The sequence below is a fragment of the Podarcis cretensis genome, assembly GCF_951804945.1.
Source record: "Podarcis cretensis genome assembly, chromosome: 15".
In the NCBI taxonomy this organism is placed as follows: domain Eukaryota; kingdom Metazoa; phylum Chordata; class Lepidosauria; order Squamata; family Lacertidae; genus Podarcis; species Podarcis cretensis.
Window position 1 is genome coordinate 39012998 of NC_137185.1, and position 19413 is coordinate 39032410.

Genomic DNA, 19413 nt, shown 5'->3' on the forward strand with positions numbered 1-19413 from the left:
TGGAAACAGCAGGATTCAAGGTTGGGTGTGGAATTCAGATATTCTCCTTATTGCAAGCTTCTAGTCATCATAGATGCAAAGATATGCCTGGAAATGTGTGGGTGATGCCTCCTGGAATCCCAGTCTAGAGAATGAGCAGAAATTCAAAAGATCATAGCTTCAGTGAGCAAGGAGAGAAGGCGTGAATAAGTCGCCTGCCTGACTCAGCACACAAAACTCCGCTTTCATTGGTGCATTGTTTTATTTATTTCTTTTCAGTGCAGATTACACACAGCCCTGGGAATAAGTAACAAGGAGAACCCCCCTCCCCAATAACCCTACTGTATATATTGTTCTGTAAAGAAATTTTAAAATCAGGAAAGAAAAAAGCCCAGTTCATTGATGTAATTTCCTTTCTCACCCCTTCCCTCCCCACCCAATTGGGATAAAGTGATACCCACCCTTCACTTAGAGAAGCTGAATCTTTCCCCACCCCCAACATTCCCCCATTAAAAAGAAAAAGAAAAAACATCCCTGCAACATCTGGGTAACATGACCACATGGCTTGGCTTGCAGCTTTTAAAGCTTAAAAATGTACACCTAGGCATTCAACATACAAATATTTACAACTGTACAAAATAAAAAGCCAAAATGTAAACCAAAATGCACCAGAATCAGAAATAAACAGTGAAAAAGGAAAATAATAATAAAAAAATAATATATCCTGCAACAACCAACCCTAAATACATGGATGCAAAAGGAAAGAGTGATGGAAATATAAGGTGTGTGTGGGGGGGATGTCAATGTCCTTTTGTGGAGATCTGTCTGGGGTGCAGAGAATCACCAGACCCACAAGAATTCCTTTTGGGGAGAGAGAGAGATCTCATCCACACCACGCAATTAAAGCTCTCCTGTTCCACTTCCAAGTGTTGTGGTTTCCCTCAGAAATCCAAGGGTGGGTTATGGGTGCTGATGACCTCACAGACCTACAATTCATAGCAGCCTTATCAACCTGCAGTTCGCAGGATTCTCCCATGATTTTTAAAGTGTGCTTTAAATGAGAGGTGTGGGTGTCACTCAAGGTTCTTCGTTTGACATGTATGGACATCACACGGTGGACCAGGATGGCTGGAGAAATGCAGGGGTGCCCCCCCCCATAAGCTCCTGTTTGTGTATCTTTTGGAACATCTTCTTGTTCTCTGAAGCCGGGGGGTACCCACAGAGGCCCACAATTTCCATTTTGGCAATTTAGAAAAGGCATTTTTTTTTTAATGATAATCCCAATTGAAGTCTCTCTCTCATATATACAACCCACCCAGCCACCCACTCAATTCAAATCTGGCAGTGATTGGCAGAGAGGCGTAGAGGAAGTCTGGAAAGTTGCCCATTGGTTGGAATACTCTAAAATACATATCCTCACGTTTTTATAGACATGTATGGACTTCTATGCCCAACTTCTGACACACACTGAAAGATGCATTGTTGTTCTGTTGAGGACGGCATCCGACAGGTTTCGTAAACTATCCAGGCCTTGTCTCGGCCCAAGTGCGTGCGTGTGTGTTTGTGTGTTGTGTAGAGGAATCGAAGCCTTAAGGAATACAAGGAGAAAGGAACTCAAAACACCCTAAAGCATCTACCTGCAAACACCTCTAACACTTTTTTAAATCCTTAAAGCACCCTATCATAATCCCAAATCAGAGCTTCCCTTTTCTGTTATGTCAATCCACATTGTTCCCCGCTTTATTTCAGCCTAGAACCAGGGGGTGACATTTCCGGACCGATGCAAGAATCACAGGTGTGCATAGTGTTGAAGCTGCCAGATAAAAGCCACAGGCTTGTTCCTCCTAGCTACAACAAAGGGTAATTTACCTGCGTTTAGGGCAAAAAATAAATAAAAATCCTTCCAGTAGCACCTTAGAGACCAACCAAGTTTGTTATTGGTATGAGCTTTCGTGTGCATGCACACTTCTTCAGATACACTGAAACAGAAGTGACCAACACGGCTACCTACCTGTAACTAGACCTATGGAAGGCACCACATTGAAATTGGAATACTTTATTGTCACTTGTACAACTTGTATACAGTGAGATTACAGGAGCACTCCCACTCAGCTCTCTTGAGCCGCATGAAATGGAAGTCCATCAACCTCACCAAGAAACTTGCACAGGTACAGACTGACATCTTCTTTCTGACTAAATGCAAGAACCTGGACATTATACCTAAGGGTCATAGAATTAAGAACCCTCTACAATCCACTTATCCTACTGGAAATGCAAGGAAACTATGCCACAGTTTCTCCACAGGCTTACCACACCTATTAGCCATTCCCACCACCCTTCTGAGTAATACCCCTCCCCACCCTCTCACTATATATAAGGGTCTGGTGACTTATGTTTCAGTGTATCTGAAGAAGTGTGCATGCACACGAAAGCTCATACCAAGAACAAACTTAGTTGGTCTCTAAGGTGCTACCGGTAGAAGTTTGTTGTTGTTTCGACTACGGCAGACCAACACGGCTACCTAACTGAGTTTAGGGCAGTTATGCGACAATCTGGGAATGTGGGGTGTGCATCTGGACCCTCTTACCACAACTCCTGCACTCACGCATGCAAACTTTCACCCTGTGGTGAGTCTGTGTTGGAACCAAAAAGTTGGAAAGGACTTTCCAAGGTCCCCTTGTCCAACCCTTGCAATTGCTACGTCATCCCTGGTGGGCAGCCGTCCAGCAGGTGCATCGCAGATCAAACTGCTTTTTAAACTGCAGGAGCTACATCAGGTGTGGGGAACCTCTGCCCCCCCCCCGATGCTGCTGAACTACAACTCCCATCAGTCCTGGCAAGTATGACCAACAATGATGGGAGTTGTAGTTCAGCAGCATCGGGGGGGGGGGGCAGAGGTTCCCCACGCCTGCTATAAACTGATTCGTTTGAGAGCAAGCTACAAAACAGGGGTGGCCAGTCAGCTGGCTTAATGCAAATTTGCTTAATGCAAATTATTCTGCCCCATACCCAGAAGACTGCACTGATTTTGGCAGGGGCAGCAAAAAAAGGAGAGGAGGGGAATAGAGCAGTTTTGCTTGCAGGGGGTGTCATAGCACCCCATTGCCTCCGTATTTCCAGCACCAAAAAACCCCACAGGTGTCAGGGCCTCAGGGCCTTTAAGATGCAAACTCTCTGTTGGGGTTTGCCATGGTGTGAGGTTTCAGTGCATGTGTGATCTTTGCTTTTCTTATTTAAATAAAAAAAATTGAAAAGCTCACAGTCTCTGCAGCACCCCAGCTTCCCCCCCCCACCCTCAGATAGTGATTCTGCCCCCCCCCCCCTTTTGCAGCAGGGAGATAGTCACTCTGAAAAACCAGAGCGCAACTCCTGTGCCCAAGGCTAACTGCCGAGGAGCTGGCACTTCTCCCTGGCACCTCACTCAGAAAGTCCTTCCTGCCCCAAGGCCAGATCTGTTGCTAAGCGAGTGGGGTGAAACCAAGCTCCACACTTGGCGCAGCAGGTCTCAAAACAGCAAAATGATAAGATAAAGAGGAGAAATTCTGGGTTTATCTGGGTCTAAATAGATCTATCTTCCCTCAGCCTTCGCAAAAATCAGTGGCCTCAAGCACAACGCATTGGATCTGGTCCCCTTGCAAGTTGTTTTGGAAAGCAAAGGCTCTGCAGTGGCATTCAGTGTCAGAATGCCACTAAGAGCAGACCCATTAAAAATAACAGATATGCTTAACTTTGGTCTACTAATTGCAATGGATCTGGTCCACTAATTGGTCTACTAATTGCAAAGTCAGTGCTTTTTTTTCTGGGGGGGGGGATGCAGGGGTAGACATACGCCTAAACATTTTGTGAATCTAAGTTTGGCCTCATTGAGGGACGGCATTTAAATACGAGTAGGAAAATGAGAGTACCCCTAAACATTTTTTTTTAGAAAAAAAGCACTGGTTAAAGTTATTTGGATACAGTGCTCTAGCTTTTTTTGTGGGGGGGGGAGACACCCCAGCTTTTACCTCTAATAGAATCCATGCACTCTGTTGGCCCCTGGACTGAACTTTTGTGGCCTCTCTCTCTCTCTATGGGCCCAACTTGCACCCCCCACAGAGGGAAAGCAAGCAAGGTTTGTGTGGAAGTTTCAATTCCTTGCTTGGCTCACTGCTTGCTCACTTGGAGAGCAGGTCAGGTGGCAGGGTGGGTGGGGCACCTGCATCTCACACAGTTGTTTGCCCTCTTCTGAACACTTCCTCGCTCGCTGATGTGCTAGCTTACTACATGCAGGGTTGGGAGAGAAGAGAAGCTATGATCAGGTCAGTTGCACAACGTAAATCAGTTCCCAGGCCCATTTTAAACCTATAACAGAACAAGCTGGTGGAATCCTGAGGTGGTCACAAATAGACTGTGCTGCTTCAGATGACATTGACTTATGTGCCCTTGTGGTGAAACGTCCCCCCCCCCCCAAACCCTTCATGCAAGTAGAAAAGAAGCACATCTGAGACAAAGGTTCCTCTTCCTGCTGTGCTAATTTTCTTTTTGCGGGGGGTGGGGGTGCGGTATGTTTAATTAAATGTAGCACAACATTCAAGAATATAATCAACCACCTGCCATTTCCTCCTCACCTCATCCTGCTACATGTTTAACACACACAAACACAATCACACTCAGCAGAGAACCTGCAATCAGTTAATTCATTTGCATTCTGATGCTGGGCTGAGACCCGAATCCAGGTGTGGTAACCTTGTTTTGATGGGAGACAGAGAAGGAGAAATGAGAGACAGTGAGAGAGACAGGAAGAAAAGAGAGGAGAAGGGAGTCAGTGGAGGAGATTCTGTAAGGAAAAATGAAAAGGGAGTCCTTTTGTGTTGCAGGTTGGGGTTAAAAGTGAGGTCTGGAAATGTTGACGGCCTGTTACGTTATCCGGCCTGGTGTACTGTCCACAGCTACTCTCAGCATGGTCTACCTCCACCAGTTTTAATGCTGATCCTTTGTTAATGCATTGATGCCTCCAAACGGGACTTGAGAGTGCTCTTCATGCCTCTTTGTCCCCCGCTGTCCTTTGGCACACAGCCCCAGGCTCTAGAGTTGTCTCGAGAGGGTGGGATTCCTGAAAAATGCTCCATAAACAAAAACAAACCTGTCGTTTGATACACACACCTTTGTGTGTGTCTCCGTTTGGCATTCCGAGTTTCCAGCTCCACAAAGGCCAGTGGAACACCAAGAAGTCTTCAGCTTTGACCAGATGGCATTCCTCTTCTCTCTCACTCTTTCTGTCTCTCTCTCTCTTCCCATTTTTGGGCTTCACAATCTCCAAGGAACAGAAAACCCCTCCCAGGCACACCTGTGGGCTCGTAATGAGTTGTGGTAGGAGCTGAGATGGAGAGAATGGAGCATGGGACAGGGATGGGTTCTCTAGGCAATCAGAGGGTGGAGGGCAAAGGGGGAAGACCCTGGTGGGCAGCAGCCTGGTTTCGGGGTAACCGAGTCATCCTTGGGGATCCCCAAGGGTGTGTCAGTGTCAGTCCGTGTCAGCACCAGGAGGCGTCGAAGGCTTGTTGCTGCTGCTCTGCCCATCCTGCCGGTCGGAAGGCTGTGTTGCCCCACCTCCTAGCCAGTAGTAGAGTCCAGCGCTACGCGGGGACGCCCCGGTGTCAGCGCTGTGCCGAAGGCAACCCTGAGAAGGCACAGAACAAGTGGTGGCTCCAGAGGCCCTCTGGGTCAGGAGGGAGCCTGTGCTGTGGGCCGGGCTGGCGAGGGAGCCGCTGACAGGTTGGAGTTTGCGTTGGCGCTGATGGTGAAGTCACTTGGCTGCAGGGAAGGAAGCAGAGACAAGAGGCAAGCTTTAGGGAGAGCCTGTGTTTTTTTTGGGGGGGGGATGCAGACGTACGCATACCCTTAAACATTTTGTGAATCTAATGGGAGAAGAAACTATTTTTTTTAAAGAAAAAAATAGTTTCTTCTCTAGCACGGTGAATTGTCAGTTCCGTTGCTTCCCCCGATGGTGGCCCCATTTCCTGTCACGTGTTTCCTGAGTCTCAGACAGAATGAAGAAGAAGAAGAGTTTGGATTTGATATCCCGCTTTATCACTACCCGAAGGAGTCTCAAAGTGGCTAACATTCTCCTTTCCCTTCCTCCCCACAACAAACACTCTGTGAGGTGAGTGAGGTTGAGAGACTTCAGAGAAGTGTGACTGGCCCAAGGTCACCCAGCAGCTGCATGTGGAGGAGCGGGGAAGCAAACCCGGTTCACCAGATTACGAGTCTACCGCTCTTAACCACTACATGACACCGGCTCTCTGAGAGCGCCCCTAAACATTTTTTTAAGAAAAAAAAGCACTGGGGAGATCCATTCAGGTGCACCTGTGCCAACACTGGCAAAGGGCATCTCAGAATGCACAGGAATACTGGAGGGGTCTCTGAGAGACGGGGACCCATCCTGCTACTGCCACTGCCATCTTCACCTTTGCCCACTCAGTTTGCCTCCCATATAATGAATACTACTTGCTAGGAATCACAAGCAGGGAAAGTGCTGGCTGCTCCACTTGGTTTGCATGCTGTTGCATGCTGTTTCAGGCAGTGCTAATCAGGAGTCCTGCTGAAAATGCAAACCGAATTTCTCTCCCCCCCCCCCCGCCCCATCCCTAGTGGAGAGAGGTGGCAAGAAAAGAGCAAGGGGCCGGAGGGAGCGCATGAGTGGTGGGCCTTACGTTACGTCGGAAGAGCCTCTGCAAGAGGCTACGCTTGGGCGGGTCGGGGAGCTGCTTCCAGTCCAGGTCGGGGGAGCGGGTGCCGTTTGGTCCAAAGGTGTTTAGATCTTTAAAGCATTCTGTCTCAATCATCTAGAGAGAAGAGGAAGAGGATGCCATTGGTGGAGGAGGTGGTGAGCTGAAGCAGCAACATCTGGAAGTGGAGACCAGGCTGGGCGACACCACACCTCAGGCTTATCTGCCAAGGCTCCCTTGGGTTAGCTATCCCCAGACAGAGCTGGACACCCCCAACAGTGGGAAACAGCCCCAGCAGCTCTGCGGAAGAGCATCTCCTTTGCAGAAGGTTCCTGGTTAAATTCCTGACACTTCTGTATCCTGATCCCCAAAGAAGGGATGGTAGCTTAACCCACCCTAAACCACCATTGTCCAATACAGTGGTGCCTCACAAGACGAAAAGAATCCGTTCCGCGAGTCTCTTCGTCTAGCGGTTTTTTTGTCTTGCGAAGCAACCCTATTAGCGGCTTAGCGCTATTAGCGGCTATTAGCGGCTTAGCGGCTTATTGGCTAAGCGGCTATTAGCGGCTTAGAAAAAGGGAGAAAAAAGGGGGGGAAACCGCAAGACTCGCAAGACGTTTTCGTCTTGCGAAGCAAGCCCATAGGGAAATTCGTCTTGCGAAGCGCCTCGAAAAACGGAAAACCCTTTCGTCTAGCGGGTTTTTCGTCTTGCGAGGCATTCGTCTTGCGGGGCACCACTGTATATGTCACTGTCTTATCCTGAGCTCTCTTCATCAGCATAGGAATCAAGCTCAGAGAGCTTTCTCACCCCTTTAAAAGGAGCGACTTGTAAAGTAAATGTTTGCCAGATATAGCCCCCATGAACATGCATTTGGGGGAATAGCCAGTGGCTTTGGGAAGGCAGGCAGATACCTAGCTTTAAAGACAAAGTGACTGGGTGTTTTTATTTCACACCAACAGTCAGTCTTCTCTCTCACCTCTGTCATCGGTGGCTTCCCTTCCCTTCCCCTCCCACCCCAGCCCAATTCCTCACCTCGTTCTGCCATGGAATGGAGACGCTGCCAGTGGCAAATTTGGCATAGAAGTCATTGTCGGTTTGGTCTAAGTTGACACCCTTCACAGTGGAAAATTGCTCAATGTCCAGCACATCTTTGCAGTATACGGCTCGGGGCTGTTGGATAGAAAGATGGAGACTCAGCTAAGTTTCCAGTCTCAAGATCTTAAGTATCAAGATGTCAATGGCTTGTGTGACATTAAATGGCTTAAGGTGTCATATCCCATGAGCTGCTGTGATGTCACAGAAGCCTGGTAAGGCAAGGCCAGAGAACCAGCTCTTAGGGAAACAGAGACATCTTAGAAATGGAAGCCCGAGGTCTATAAGCAACTTCTGCTAAATTAAACAGTAGGGCTGTCCTTGACGACCAAGAGAGAAAGCAAGGCCCTTGATGATAATCTTAAGGCCTGGGCAGGCGGCCCGTAAGATAACCTCATCAGAGGCCATTTAGGCCTAAATGTGTCAAGGTCAGGAGTGAGAGCAGCATCTGAGCACCTGCTCCCTCTTCCTCGCCGCAAGCTCATTCTTGGCAGAGCAGTTGTATGGAAAGGACTCATGTGTGAACCAGCCATGGCCTACTTTGGCCTGCACTTACATCTGGCACAAAGGAGGGCTTCATGATCCCAGCTTCCAGGCGCTTGAAATTGATAGTCTTGAAGAAAGGGTGGTGCTTCACCTGGGTGGCCTCGTCTCCCTTCCCTCCAAGCCGCTGCTTGGGGTCCTTGGTCAGGAGCTGGGGAGGCAGAAAGGTGCCACGATCAGTAAGGGAAAGCACAAGAGCAGGGAGGGGTGTGGTGTGCTGTGAAAGCTAGGCTGCTAAATCACACATAAGGGCTGGGGGGAGGCCACAGCTCAGTGGCAGAGCACTGGGTTTGCATGCAGAATGTCCTGGGTTCAATCCCAGGCATCTCCAGGTCAGGCTGCAAGAGACTCCTGCCTAAACCCCTGGAGAGCTGCTACCGGTCAGTGTAGACAAACCTAAGCTAGATGGACCAGTAGGCTATGTTTGTAAGGCTGGGTAGGCGCTTGCTTGCTTTGCAAAGGAGCACTCTCCACCTCTTGAGAAATGCTGTACTCATAAGATCACGGAGGAGAAACTTTCCATGGGCCATGAAAATGGCCAGGTAGAAGATGTGGCTCTCACCCTGATGTTGCTGGACTACAACTCCCATCGCCAATGACCAATGGTCACGCTGGCTGGGGCTGATGGGAGCTGAACAATATGAAAGGGCCAGGAGGAGCAAGAAACAGAAAGATGAGTAAGATGGTAAGATGAGTCTTGCTGGATCAGACTGTCTGTTGAAGCATCCTGCTCCTCCTCTAAGGCTTTTATACTGCTTCTCGGTGCTCCCCGCTCTGTCTAATCTATTATCCCTTTAAAATGATTGTGTATCTTTCATTGTAAACTACAGTGGTACCTCGGGTTAAGTACTTAATTCGTTCCAGAGGTCTGTTCTTAACCTGAAAATGTTCTTAACCTGAAGTAGCACTTTAGCTAATGGGGCCTCTCGCTGCTTCATCCTGAAGCAAAGTTCTTAACCCAAGATACTATTTTTGGGTTAGTGGAGTCTGAAACCTGAAGTGTCTGTAACCTGAAGCATCTGTAACCTGAGGTACCACTGTACTCTGATCATTTCCACTTGAAGGGCAAAACTTAAGTTTATTAAATACACAAAAGATGCCTTTCCCCATTTTAGGCAGCTTGTAAAAAACATTTTCTGTTTCAAACAGGCCCTTGCCTATGTTTGGTTTAGGTTTTTTCATTCCCCTGATGCCTCCCCATCCTGCCGCTAGCCAGGGAGTTATTGGCAGAGTCTGGCCTCAAGCATCCAGATTGGAATGTTGCATCCCAGTAAACATCACTGCTGGGTAAGACAGGGTGGAGGGAGAGGACATCAAACAACAACAAAAATCAGAGTGTTTGTGCACACACTCCTAACAGGGTTCTGCCTTGCTCGAGGCGTAGGACCAGAGGCTGCCCCAACTGCATTCCAGGATCAGCTTTCTGATGTTTAGGTAGCAAGAGCCTATCTAGATGTAGCCAAAATGGCAATCTCCATGGACCAGAAGCGCTGGGGGAGCTCATAGGTTTGCAGACATACCCCCGCCCAAAAAAGAGTATTTAGGAAGCAAAGAAACACATAAGGGGAAGTGGTCAACTCCCCCCGAAATAACCTAGTGAGGAGGACTAACAGGCTGTTGGGTGGGGGCAGAAAAAGAGGAATGTTGCTGAAGACCTGGAGAGAATCATTCCATACGGAAATGTTTTGCTACATCTCCCTCTCCTTTCCTTTAAAGTCCCTATAGAAACAAATGCTTCACACTGTGTGCCCTGAAAACTCCTGCAGGGTTGGGCTCTGGCAAGCATCAATGGACAAACAGTTCCATAAGAGTAGGGCAAGCTGCATCCCTGCCTCCCACAATCCCTTGCGCCCACCCCAGGACATCTACCCTGATTCTACAGAGCTTTGGCACAGCCTCTCACTTTCCCCAGCTCACCGCCTTGCAGATGGCCTTGGCATCTTCAGAGAACTTGTCTGAGTACTGCTCCTGGTCCTCCTGAACCCGCTTCTCCACTTCCTCCCTCTTCACCCGCTCCTTGCGGGCGCGGAACGGTGACTGGCCCTCGATCATCTCGTAGACGAGGCAGCCGAGCCCCCACCAGTCTGGACTGAAGGAGTAGCGCTCATTGTTGATCACCTCTGGAGCTGGAGAGGGGAGAACGGTCAGAGATGGGGACAAGTAATAGCTCAGCGGAAAAGCACATGTCCCAGATTCAATCCCTGGCCTCTCCAGGAAGCCAGCGATGGGGAAGGCCTTTGTCTGAGACCATTTGAGGGGGACCTCAAATTGTGTTGACCAAACCCTGGATTCATGCAGGCCTTAAATTCAGGTCTCCTCAATCTCATTGCCTTAAACTGCAGCCCACCCACCAACCCACCCTGGCTCCTAGTATGGTAAGACTGCCTTCTGCTTTCAGCAAGGAGTTTGCAAAGCTACTCCAAGAGGACTGAGTCAGCTCCTCCACAGGGCAAGATCTGAGATTTTCCTTGACTACATACCCATGTAGCCAACAGTTCCTACACGGCCACGGATGGTGTCTCCCTCTGGAATCTTGATGGCCAACCCCAGATCTGAGATCCGGATATGACCTATAGGGAATAAGAGGGAAAGAGGAGATAGATGTCATGGTGTGAGCCACATGTGTCAGCAGCAAGCAAATTGGGGCCTGGAACCTCAGAGGGCAGCCTCAGCATCCAGTTCTCAACAAAAGAGGCTTAAAGACTCCCTCAAGGCAAATCTTTAAAAATGCAGTATAAACACCGACAACTGGGAAACACTGGCCTGCGAACACTCCAATTGGAGAACAGCCTTTACCAAAGGTGTCATGGGCTTTGAAGACGCTCAAACTCAGGACAAAAGGAAGAAACATGCTAAGAGGAAGGAATGCTTGGCAAACCTTCACCATGATCTATCCAGAAACCTATGTCCCCACTGTGGAAAGATGTGTGGATCCTGAATTGGCCTCTACAGTCACTTACGTACTCACTGTTAAAACCGTGTTCATGGAAGACAATCTTACAAGTAGATGAGGGATCACCAAAGAAGAAGAAAAAGAAGACTCACCATCATCATCCAGGAGAATGTTCTCTGGCTTCAAGTCTCTGCAGCAAAAATACAGACACAACTCAGAATGAGAGGCAGGTAGACAGGTGAACTTCTAGGTTTAAGGCTCTTCAACCTTTTCAAGCACATAGGATATTTGTGGGGGGAAGGAGGGATGTACAAGTGGCTCCTAAACCAGCATATCTGATATAAGCAGCTGCTCCCATAATCCACCTGCTTCTGAGGTCCTACTCTTTGTGCCATCACCATGAGTGGTCAAATGAGTGAGCAGGAAAGATGGAGAGTTTTCAGCAATAGCACCAAGGCTGTGGAACGTCCTCACTCTGAAGATTCGCCTGGCAATCTCCTCACTGTCTTTCGTTTGAGAATGTGGGTCCCGTCCCAGGTGGATAAGGCAGAGACTCACACAATTATGCCAGCTCGGGAGCAGTTTATTATAAACTCTCCAGAAGAGATTAGCGTCCTGAACAGGGAGGGGAGCAGCAAAAATGTCCAGCCCTTGTGGTACAGAAAGAAGCTCAAAGTTTCCAGGAACTAAGGCAAAATTTAAACACTGCTTTGGACAGAGGAAGCTTGATTCAGTAACTTACAGCTGCATACGGGAACAAAGTTTTGGCTTATGGGTCTTTCTATTTCCACTGTTCCGTTTGTGAATGTTGTTACTAATGGAACCAAAATGGAACCAGCCAAGCACAATAGGGAGGTTTCAGCAACACCGGGGAAACCCAAAGTTTGCAGAAGTACCAAAAAAAAAAAAAAAAAAAAAAGTGGCTGGGGGAGGGATCCCTAAAACAGCCCAATGAGGACTGGCCATGTTCAGTGGGCACAGAACACTGACTCACTGTGGGAGGAGGAATGAAAAACTGGAGGTGGAGGAGAAAATTATTAGTAATATAAGTGTTAGGAACCCCTGACCTTAAGGTCAAGTCACGGATGACTCTGGGGTTGCGGCACTCATCTTGCTCTATAAGCCAAGGGAGCTGGCATTTGTCCGCAGACAGCTTCCAGGTCATGTGGCCAGCATGACTAAGCCGCTTCTGGCAAAACAGAGCAGCGCACGGAAACACCGTTTACCTTCCCGCCGGAGCAGTACCTATTTATCTACTTGCACTTGACATGCTTTCGAACTGCTAGGTGGGCAGGAGCAGGGACCGAACCACAGGAGCTCACCCCGTCGCTTGGATTCGAACCACCAACTTTCTGATCGGCAAGCCCTAGGTTCTGTGGTTTAACTCACAGCGCCACCCACATCCCTCAATATAAGTATTAGTATTTAGTATTAGTATATCGCCCTTCATCCGAAGATCTCAGGGTGGATCTCCGCATAAAAATATAAAACACAAAACATATAATAAAAACAAGAACAAACAAAATCAATAACATGTCCCCCCTCACACAAACACATTTACAAGGACATAGACTGTTAATCAGGTTCGAAATGCAACCAGAGAGACACAGACCAATATGCCAGGCCTGCCACCCCCGTCTGGGCTGACACTTTTCACCCTCCAGCCACACGAGCAAAGGAGATGGAGGGTTTCTCCATCTTGCCCCGTGTCAGCAATGCTATGAGAAAGGCCTTTCCCACCCACGCCTTCGCCCTGCTCCCAGGCTCTCCCTATGCGCTTCGCCTTCCTGGAGCCTGACCGCTTCTCTCTCACCTGTACACAATGCCCTCCCGGTGCAAGTGCTCGAGGCCGCAGCAGATCTCTGCAGCGTAGAAAGTGACCCGCTCGTTGTCAAAGCCGGGGTTGCCCATGTTGTAGATGTGAAACTTCAAGTCGCCTCCGTTCATGATGGTGAGGACCAGGCAGAGGGCATCCTTGGTCTCGTACGCGTAGGCTAAGCTCACCTGTGGGCATGCAGAAGAAGAAGAACCCTGTTAGATCAGGCCAAAAACACCCCATCATCTTGTTTCATGCAGCAGCCAACCAGATCCCACCAGGAAGCAAGGCATGGAGGCAAGAGCCATCTTTTCTGTATGCCTCCCAAGAAGTGGCATTCAGTGGCTTAGGAGTAGAAGCTGTCTTGAGCAATGTGAGACCACTGGTCCAGCTAGCTCAATATTGTTGACACCATTTTTGCCCCTTGGGGGATAAAGCATCAGCAGGCAGTGGGTTAGAGGCCAAATCCAGCAGTGAGAAGTGCCTGGACATTCCCTCCCCACATACACTATCTCGTCCCACTTGCCCTTTCCCCCATCTCACCATGCTGGGATGGAGAGGTTTAAACCCACCCCTCTCCTGGTGCACTGAGATTGCACTGTGCCTTGCTGCCACCTACTGGTCCAGTCAGGGGAGAGGAGGTGCTTAATGGGATCTCAGCGATGTGCCTCCTGCTGCTGGCCAGCTGATGGATGCAGGAAAGAGTTGAGAGGTGCACAGATTAATGCAATCCTCAACTCCTTCCAGTGGGGAGCCACTCTGGGATGTCAGAAGTCCCAGGACATCCATCCCTCTGGTTCCCAGCAGACTGGTGGGATGTTGGTGGTGAGACTGGTGGTGAGTTGTTGTTGGCAGCCGTCTGCCTTGAGAGACAATGGAGTGTGCCTCCAGGGATTAAGTATTTAGGGATGAAGTCAAATGGCTGCATTAACAGCATCGAAGTGACCAACTTTGGGCGCAAGCCTGGGCAGTGTGTATGGAGGGTCCTTGGCTGCCCCGAGGACAAGACCCCCGTCTCAGTCTTGCTGATGTGGTCCAAAGGAAAGCAGAGCAATACATTTGGCACCAGCTTGGCTGGAGTTAACAGAAGAAGGTGTACAAGACACAATCCAACCAACTTTGGGACTTCAAATCTGTGTAGGGTTTACTCCTTAGCCTTTTTCCTCCTGAATATTAGAGTTCAGGTTCAGAGTTTTCCTTCTCCTAGACAGACTCCTTTCCCAGGCTGACAAACCCCATCTGTCCCCTCTACAGCATGCCTTCTTGACCACTGGAACCACTCTTGGCCTTGTCCACTCGGTCCATGGGAGCCTGTCTTCGCATGCAGGGGAAGGTCCCTAACTCACCAAAGGTTTGTGATCTGTTGGCTACCCTCACCTGATGGACCCAGCCAGTTGAAGCTGTTCTCTGGTGGGGCCAGTGGCCACTGTTGCATGCTGACAGCTTCTAGGAGCCACAGGTCATAGCTGAGTTCAGGATGGGGACCAAAGGTGAACAAATTACCCCAGAAGGTGCAAAATGTGCCCCCCACCAGAGGTAATACCCCTCCCTTAACACTACATACACAACCCTGGAATCAGCCGAGGAGTGTGGATCAGCTGTTTTCCAGCAGCATTCAGTGGAGGATTATGCCACCAAGCTGCATGGAAGTTGGTCAAGTACTGCAAGCAGCTTGCAACCCCTACATGGTCTGCGCTGACAAGGAAGTGGCTCTCCGGGGTTTCAAACTGGAGTCTTTTACCCAGCTCGAGTTACCGTGGATTGAACCGTGGATTTTGTATGCAAAGCATGAGCCCTACCACCTTTTGCAGATGTGCTGCCTTGGAACTTGGGAGATTCCTCTTATATCATAGAATCATAGAGTTGGAAGAGACCACAAGGGCCATCGAGTCCAACCCCCTACCAAGCAGGAAACACCATCAGAGCACTCCTGACATATGGTTGTCAAGCCTCTGCTTAAAGACCTCCAAAGAAGGAGACTCCACCACACTCCTTGGCAGCAAATTCCACTGTCGAACAGCTCTTACTGTCAGGAAGTTCTTCCTAATGTTTAGGTGGAATCTTCTTTCTTGTAGTTTGGATCCATTGCTCTGTGTCCGCTTCTCTGGAGCAGCAGAAAACAACCTTTCTCCCTCCTCTATGTGACATCCTTTTATATATTTGAACATGGCTATCATATCACCCCTTAACCTCCTCTTCTCCAGGCTAAACATGCCCAGCTCCCTTAGCCGTTCCTCATAAGGCATCGTTTCCAAGCATTTGACCATTTTGGTTGCCCTCCTCTGGACACGTTCCAGTTTGTCAGTGACTTCTTGAACTGTGGTGCCCAGAACTGGACACAGTACTCCAGGTGAGGTCTGACCAGAGCAGAATACAGTGGCACTATTACTTCCCTTGATCTAGATACTATACTCCTATTGATGCAGCCCAGAATTGCATTGGCTTTTTTAGCTGCCATGTCACACTGTTGGCTCATGTCAAGTTTGTGGTCAACCAAGACTCCTAGATCCTTTTCACATGTACTGCTCTCAAGCCAGGTGTCACCCATCTTGTATTTGTGCCTCTCATTTTTTTTGCCCAAGTGCAATACTTTACATTTCTCCCTGTTAAAATTCATCTTGTTTGTTTTGGCCCAGTTCTCAAATCTGTCAAGGTCGTTTTGAAGTGTGATCCTGTCCTCTGGGGTGTTAGCCACCCCTCCCAGTTTGGTGTCATCTGCAAATTTGATCAGGATGCCCTTGAGTCCATCATCCAAGTCGTTGATAAAGATGCTGAATAAGACCGGGCCCAAGACAGAACCCTGTGGCACCCCACTAGTCACTCTTCTCCAGGATGAAGAGGAACCATTGATGAGCACCCTTTGGGTTCGGTCAGTCAGCCAGTTATATACCGTATTTTTCGCTCTATAAGACGCACCAGACCACAAGACGCACCTAGTTTTTGGAGGAGGAAAACCAAGGAAAAAAATATTCTGAATCTCAGAGGCCAGAACAGCAAGAGGGATCGCTGCGCAGTGAAAGCAGCAATTCCTCTCGCTTTTCTGGCTTCTGGGATAGCTGCGCAGCCTGCATTCGCTCCATAAGACGCACACACATTTCCCCTTACTTTTTAGGAGGGGAAAAGTGAGTCTTACAGAGCAAAAAATACGGTATGAGGCATCCCCAGTGGGCATTAGCAAAGGACATCAGGGAAGCTCATGAAAACTGCAGGGCAGGAGTTGGAGGAAGGCGGCCTGCAAGCAGTCAGTCTTGGGCGCATGTGGGATATCAGCAGCATCCCAGGCACACACTCACCACGAACCGGCTGTTGACCTTCTCCAGGATCTGCTTCTCGTTCAGAGCCATGGCCTCCCCTTTCCGCTTCTTGATGCGCTTCTTCTCCAGTTTCTTGCAGGCGTACATCTTCCCTGTCGCCCGCACCTGACACGCGCACACCTGAGGACAAGGTGAAAAGTGGGCATGGCGGGGCAGACAGATTTGGGTAGAGATCCATACGTGTTCAGACAAGGCACTATGATAATAATAATAATAATAATAATAATAATAATAATAATAATAATAATAATTTATTAATTGTACCCCTCCCATCTGGCTGAGTTTCCCCAGCCACTCTGGGCGGCTTCCAACAAAGATTAAAAATACCATAATACATCAAACATTAAAAGCTTCCCTGAACAGGGCTGTCTTCAGATGTCTTCTAAGTGTCAGGTAGTTCTTTATCTCTTCGGCATCTGGTGGGAGGGCGTTCCACAGGGCAGGTGCCACTACCAAGAAGGCCCTCTGCCTGGTTCCCTGTAGCTTTGCTTCTTGCAGTGAGGGAACCGCCAGAAAGCCCTCGGCACTGGACCTCAGTGTCCGGGCTGAACGATGGGGGTGGAGACGCTCCTTCAGGTATACTGGGCCAAGGCCGTTTGAATTGTGCTCGGAAACGTACTAGGAGCACTAGCACTCATTGAAGAAAAACAGGCAGCCAGAGGGAACTCTGTTTACTCTTGAACCTCCAGAGTACAAGTTATTCCAGATGTCAGGTGGTCCAGGGAGACTCAGTATGGATAAGACTCCTTCCCTCCTTGCAGATCCTTTCAAGGCACATGTGCAAACCACCAAGTCCTGCATTGGGACTCAGCGAACAATCCCCTTCAAATGTGGGTGCAAAGTGCAGGGGAGGCTCTCAGAAGTCTCTCCCCGCCCCCGCAAATTTCACAATCAGATGCAGCAAGAAACTCATGGCTCCCCTGCCCACCCACGCCACCAGAATACTATCAGGCAAAACTGCACATTATACATGCAACTGCCGTGTAAGTGTAGCTTGATGAGAACCACTTCAGAAGCAAAAGGGAGAGGTGGAAAGGGCAGGTCTTTCTTTCCTTCCTCTGAATCACCCCTCCAATGTTTCTGCAAATCTGCATTTTAAGCCTGCAAGAGAGAGCAATTTGGAACAAGGAAACGGCAGGCAGGGGAAGAATTGAAGGGAGCCCCCCCCCCCGCCCAAAGCTGCTTTTAAAATTAAAGAGCTGTTGGTCCGCAGTTCTACGTGCTGGCATACAGCGTGTGACGTGGTCCTTTTGTTTCACTCGGAGTGATTTGGGGCATGATGTCATTTATTAGTAGGACCTGCAACAAAATGTTGCGGTGTATCCTTCCTCTTAAAAGGAGTGCTCCTGTTTCGGGCTCTTGGCCACTCATTCCCCACAAGCGCGGCTAAGCCATTCTTCCCACCACAGTGGCTAAATCCTGTCGGCACTCACCACCTGTCAGGGAACTGACATCAGAGCGAGAGGTGGAGGCAAGGCTCCAAAACGATGCAGGAGAGGGGACCAGCAGGGGGGAAGGAATTCAGCATAACACCAGTGGAGAAGAGAAGGAGATGGAGGATTTGGAGACAGGGCTCCAAGACCCTTCACCAGAGACTAGTGGGGAGAGCGCTGACACGCCTCTGCCTTCCCCTTACTTGCGCAGACGAGTTCCACGCAGGGAAAGTAGGAGGAGACTTGGCGTTAAACAGCTCTTATGCTGGAAAAGGTTCAAGAAACGCCCACTGACGGATTCTGCAAGTGACTGACCGACCACGGAGTGTGGGCTGTCAGCCAAGGCATGGTGAACCAAGCAATCTAACTGAAATTGAAGGCAACTTACGCACAAGTGACCCCTTACAACCACTACACCACCCGACCTCGCTGTTAAAAGGAGTTATTCATATTGATTTTTAATTGTATTTTGATTGCTTCTTTCATTTCCTATATTGTACTGCATTTGAATGCTATGGAATTTGAATTGCAATATAAAAAAAACAATATATAAGAGATAAAAGATGCAACCAGAATACATTTAAATACCATGCAGCATCTAGCTAGCACTGAACACTCTAACTGTCCAATCAAGCAGAAAAATCCTTAAGTGGCCCACCAAGACCCTCAGCAGATTTCAAGTGGCCCATATGGGGCGGGGGGTGGAGTTTGGAAACCGCTGATCTAGATACATTTCAGGCCTCAGCTGGATATTGAAACTGCCTTGGTCTGATGGATGTTCTGTGCCAGGAGAAGGACAAGGGGCCTGGGAGCCTGGTGATTCCCCTCTTGAGGGCCTTTGATGACCATGGTATCCTTCTGAACATGCTCTTGAAGTTGGGAATGAGAGCACTGTGCTTCACTTCTGCCAAGACAGCTGGCTCCAGAAGGTGGAGCTAGGAGACCATTGCTGAGTCCTGTGGCAGGTATACCGTGAGGATCCACAGGATTCAGTCTTCTCCTGTGCTTTTCTAACATGAAAGCCCTGAGTGAGATTATCTGGGGACTAACCCGGACTATATGGAACTGGCGGAAATGACTGGCAGAATCCGAGACCAAGGAGAAGAGTTGGTGGAAGAAGATTGGAAGAAATTTAAAGAAACGCTGTAAAATTAAGGAATGTTAGAAGGATGTTGGAATGAAGTAATGTGGTTTTAGCAGAAATGATATAAAGGATTAAGTAAAAATGGATTGTTAATTGGTGAAAGAACAGAATGTAAAATTATAGTATATTAAGATAAATCATCAGGATAGAAATAAAGATGGAAAGGATTTGCTGAAATATCTAATTGAATTAGAATACAAAAAAGGGAGGTGTGAGGAGGTCAAGGAAATAAGCAAAGGAAATAAAGTTATGTAAAGGATTGATTTGTTTTTGGGTTTTTTTAATTATCTGCATCTTTTTTCTGTTTTTTTTCCCTTTGTGTATTGTTCTGTATTTTTATTTTTTTTAAATATGTTCTTTATTTTTCCTTTTTGTAACCTTTAAAATCTTAATAAAAATCTATTGGGAAAAAAAAGAGATTATCTGGGGACTTGGGATGAGGAACCATCAATATGCTGGTGGCGCCCAGCTCTCGCTCTCTCTCCCCTTTA

General features: G+C 48.4%; 1 protein-coding gene across 3 annotated transcripts in view; it reads right to left on the reverse strand.

Annotated features, from left to right (window-relative positions):
* Nucleotides 1-222: 222 nt before the first annotated feature.
* Nucleotides 223-19413, reverse strand: part of LOC307203860 (G protein-coupled receptor kinase 5-like) — a 78647-nt gene continuing 59456 nt past the window's right edge. For all 3 annotated transcript variants that reach the window (XM_079955065.1, XM_079955066.1, XM_079955067.1), the window contains 9 exons: nucleotides 16325-16465; nucleotides 13029-13219; nucleotides 11368-11405; nucleotides 10803-10892; nucleotides 10240-10448; nucleotides 8336-8473; nucleotides 7720-7857; nucleotides 6672-6803; nucleotides 223-5772 (listed from right to left, as the gene is read on the reverse strand). In XM_079955065.1, coding sequence (XP_079811191.1) covers nucleotides 5683-5772; nucleotides 6672-6803; nucleotides 7720-7857; nucleotides 8336-8473; nucleotides 10240-10448; nucleotides 10803-10892; nucleotides 11368-11405; nucleotides 13029-13219; nucleotides 16325-16465 — 1167 coding nt within the window. In that variant the 3' untranslated portion in view covers nucleotides 223-5682. The remainder of the gene's footprint in view (nucleotides 5773-6671; nucleotides 6804-7719; nucleotides 7858-8335; nucleotides 8474-10239; nucleotides 10449-10802; nucleotides 10893-11367; nucleotides 11406-13028; nucleotides 13220-16324; nucleotides 16466-19413) is intronic.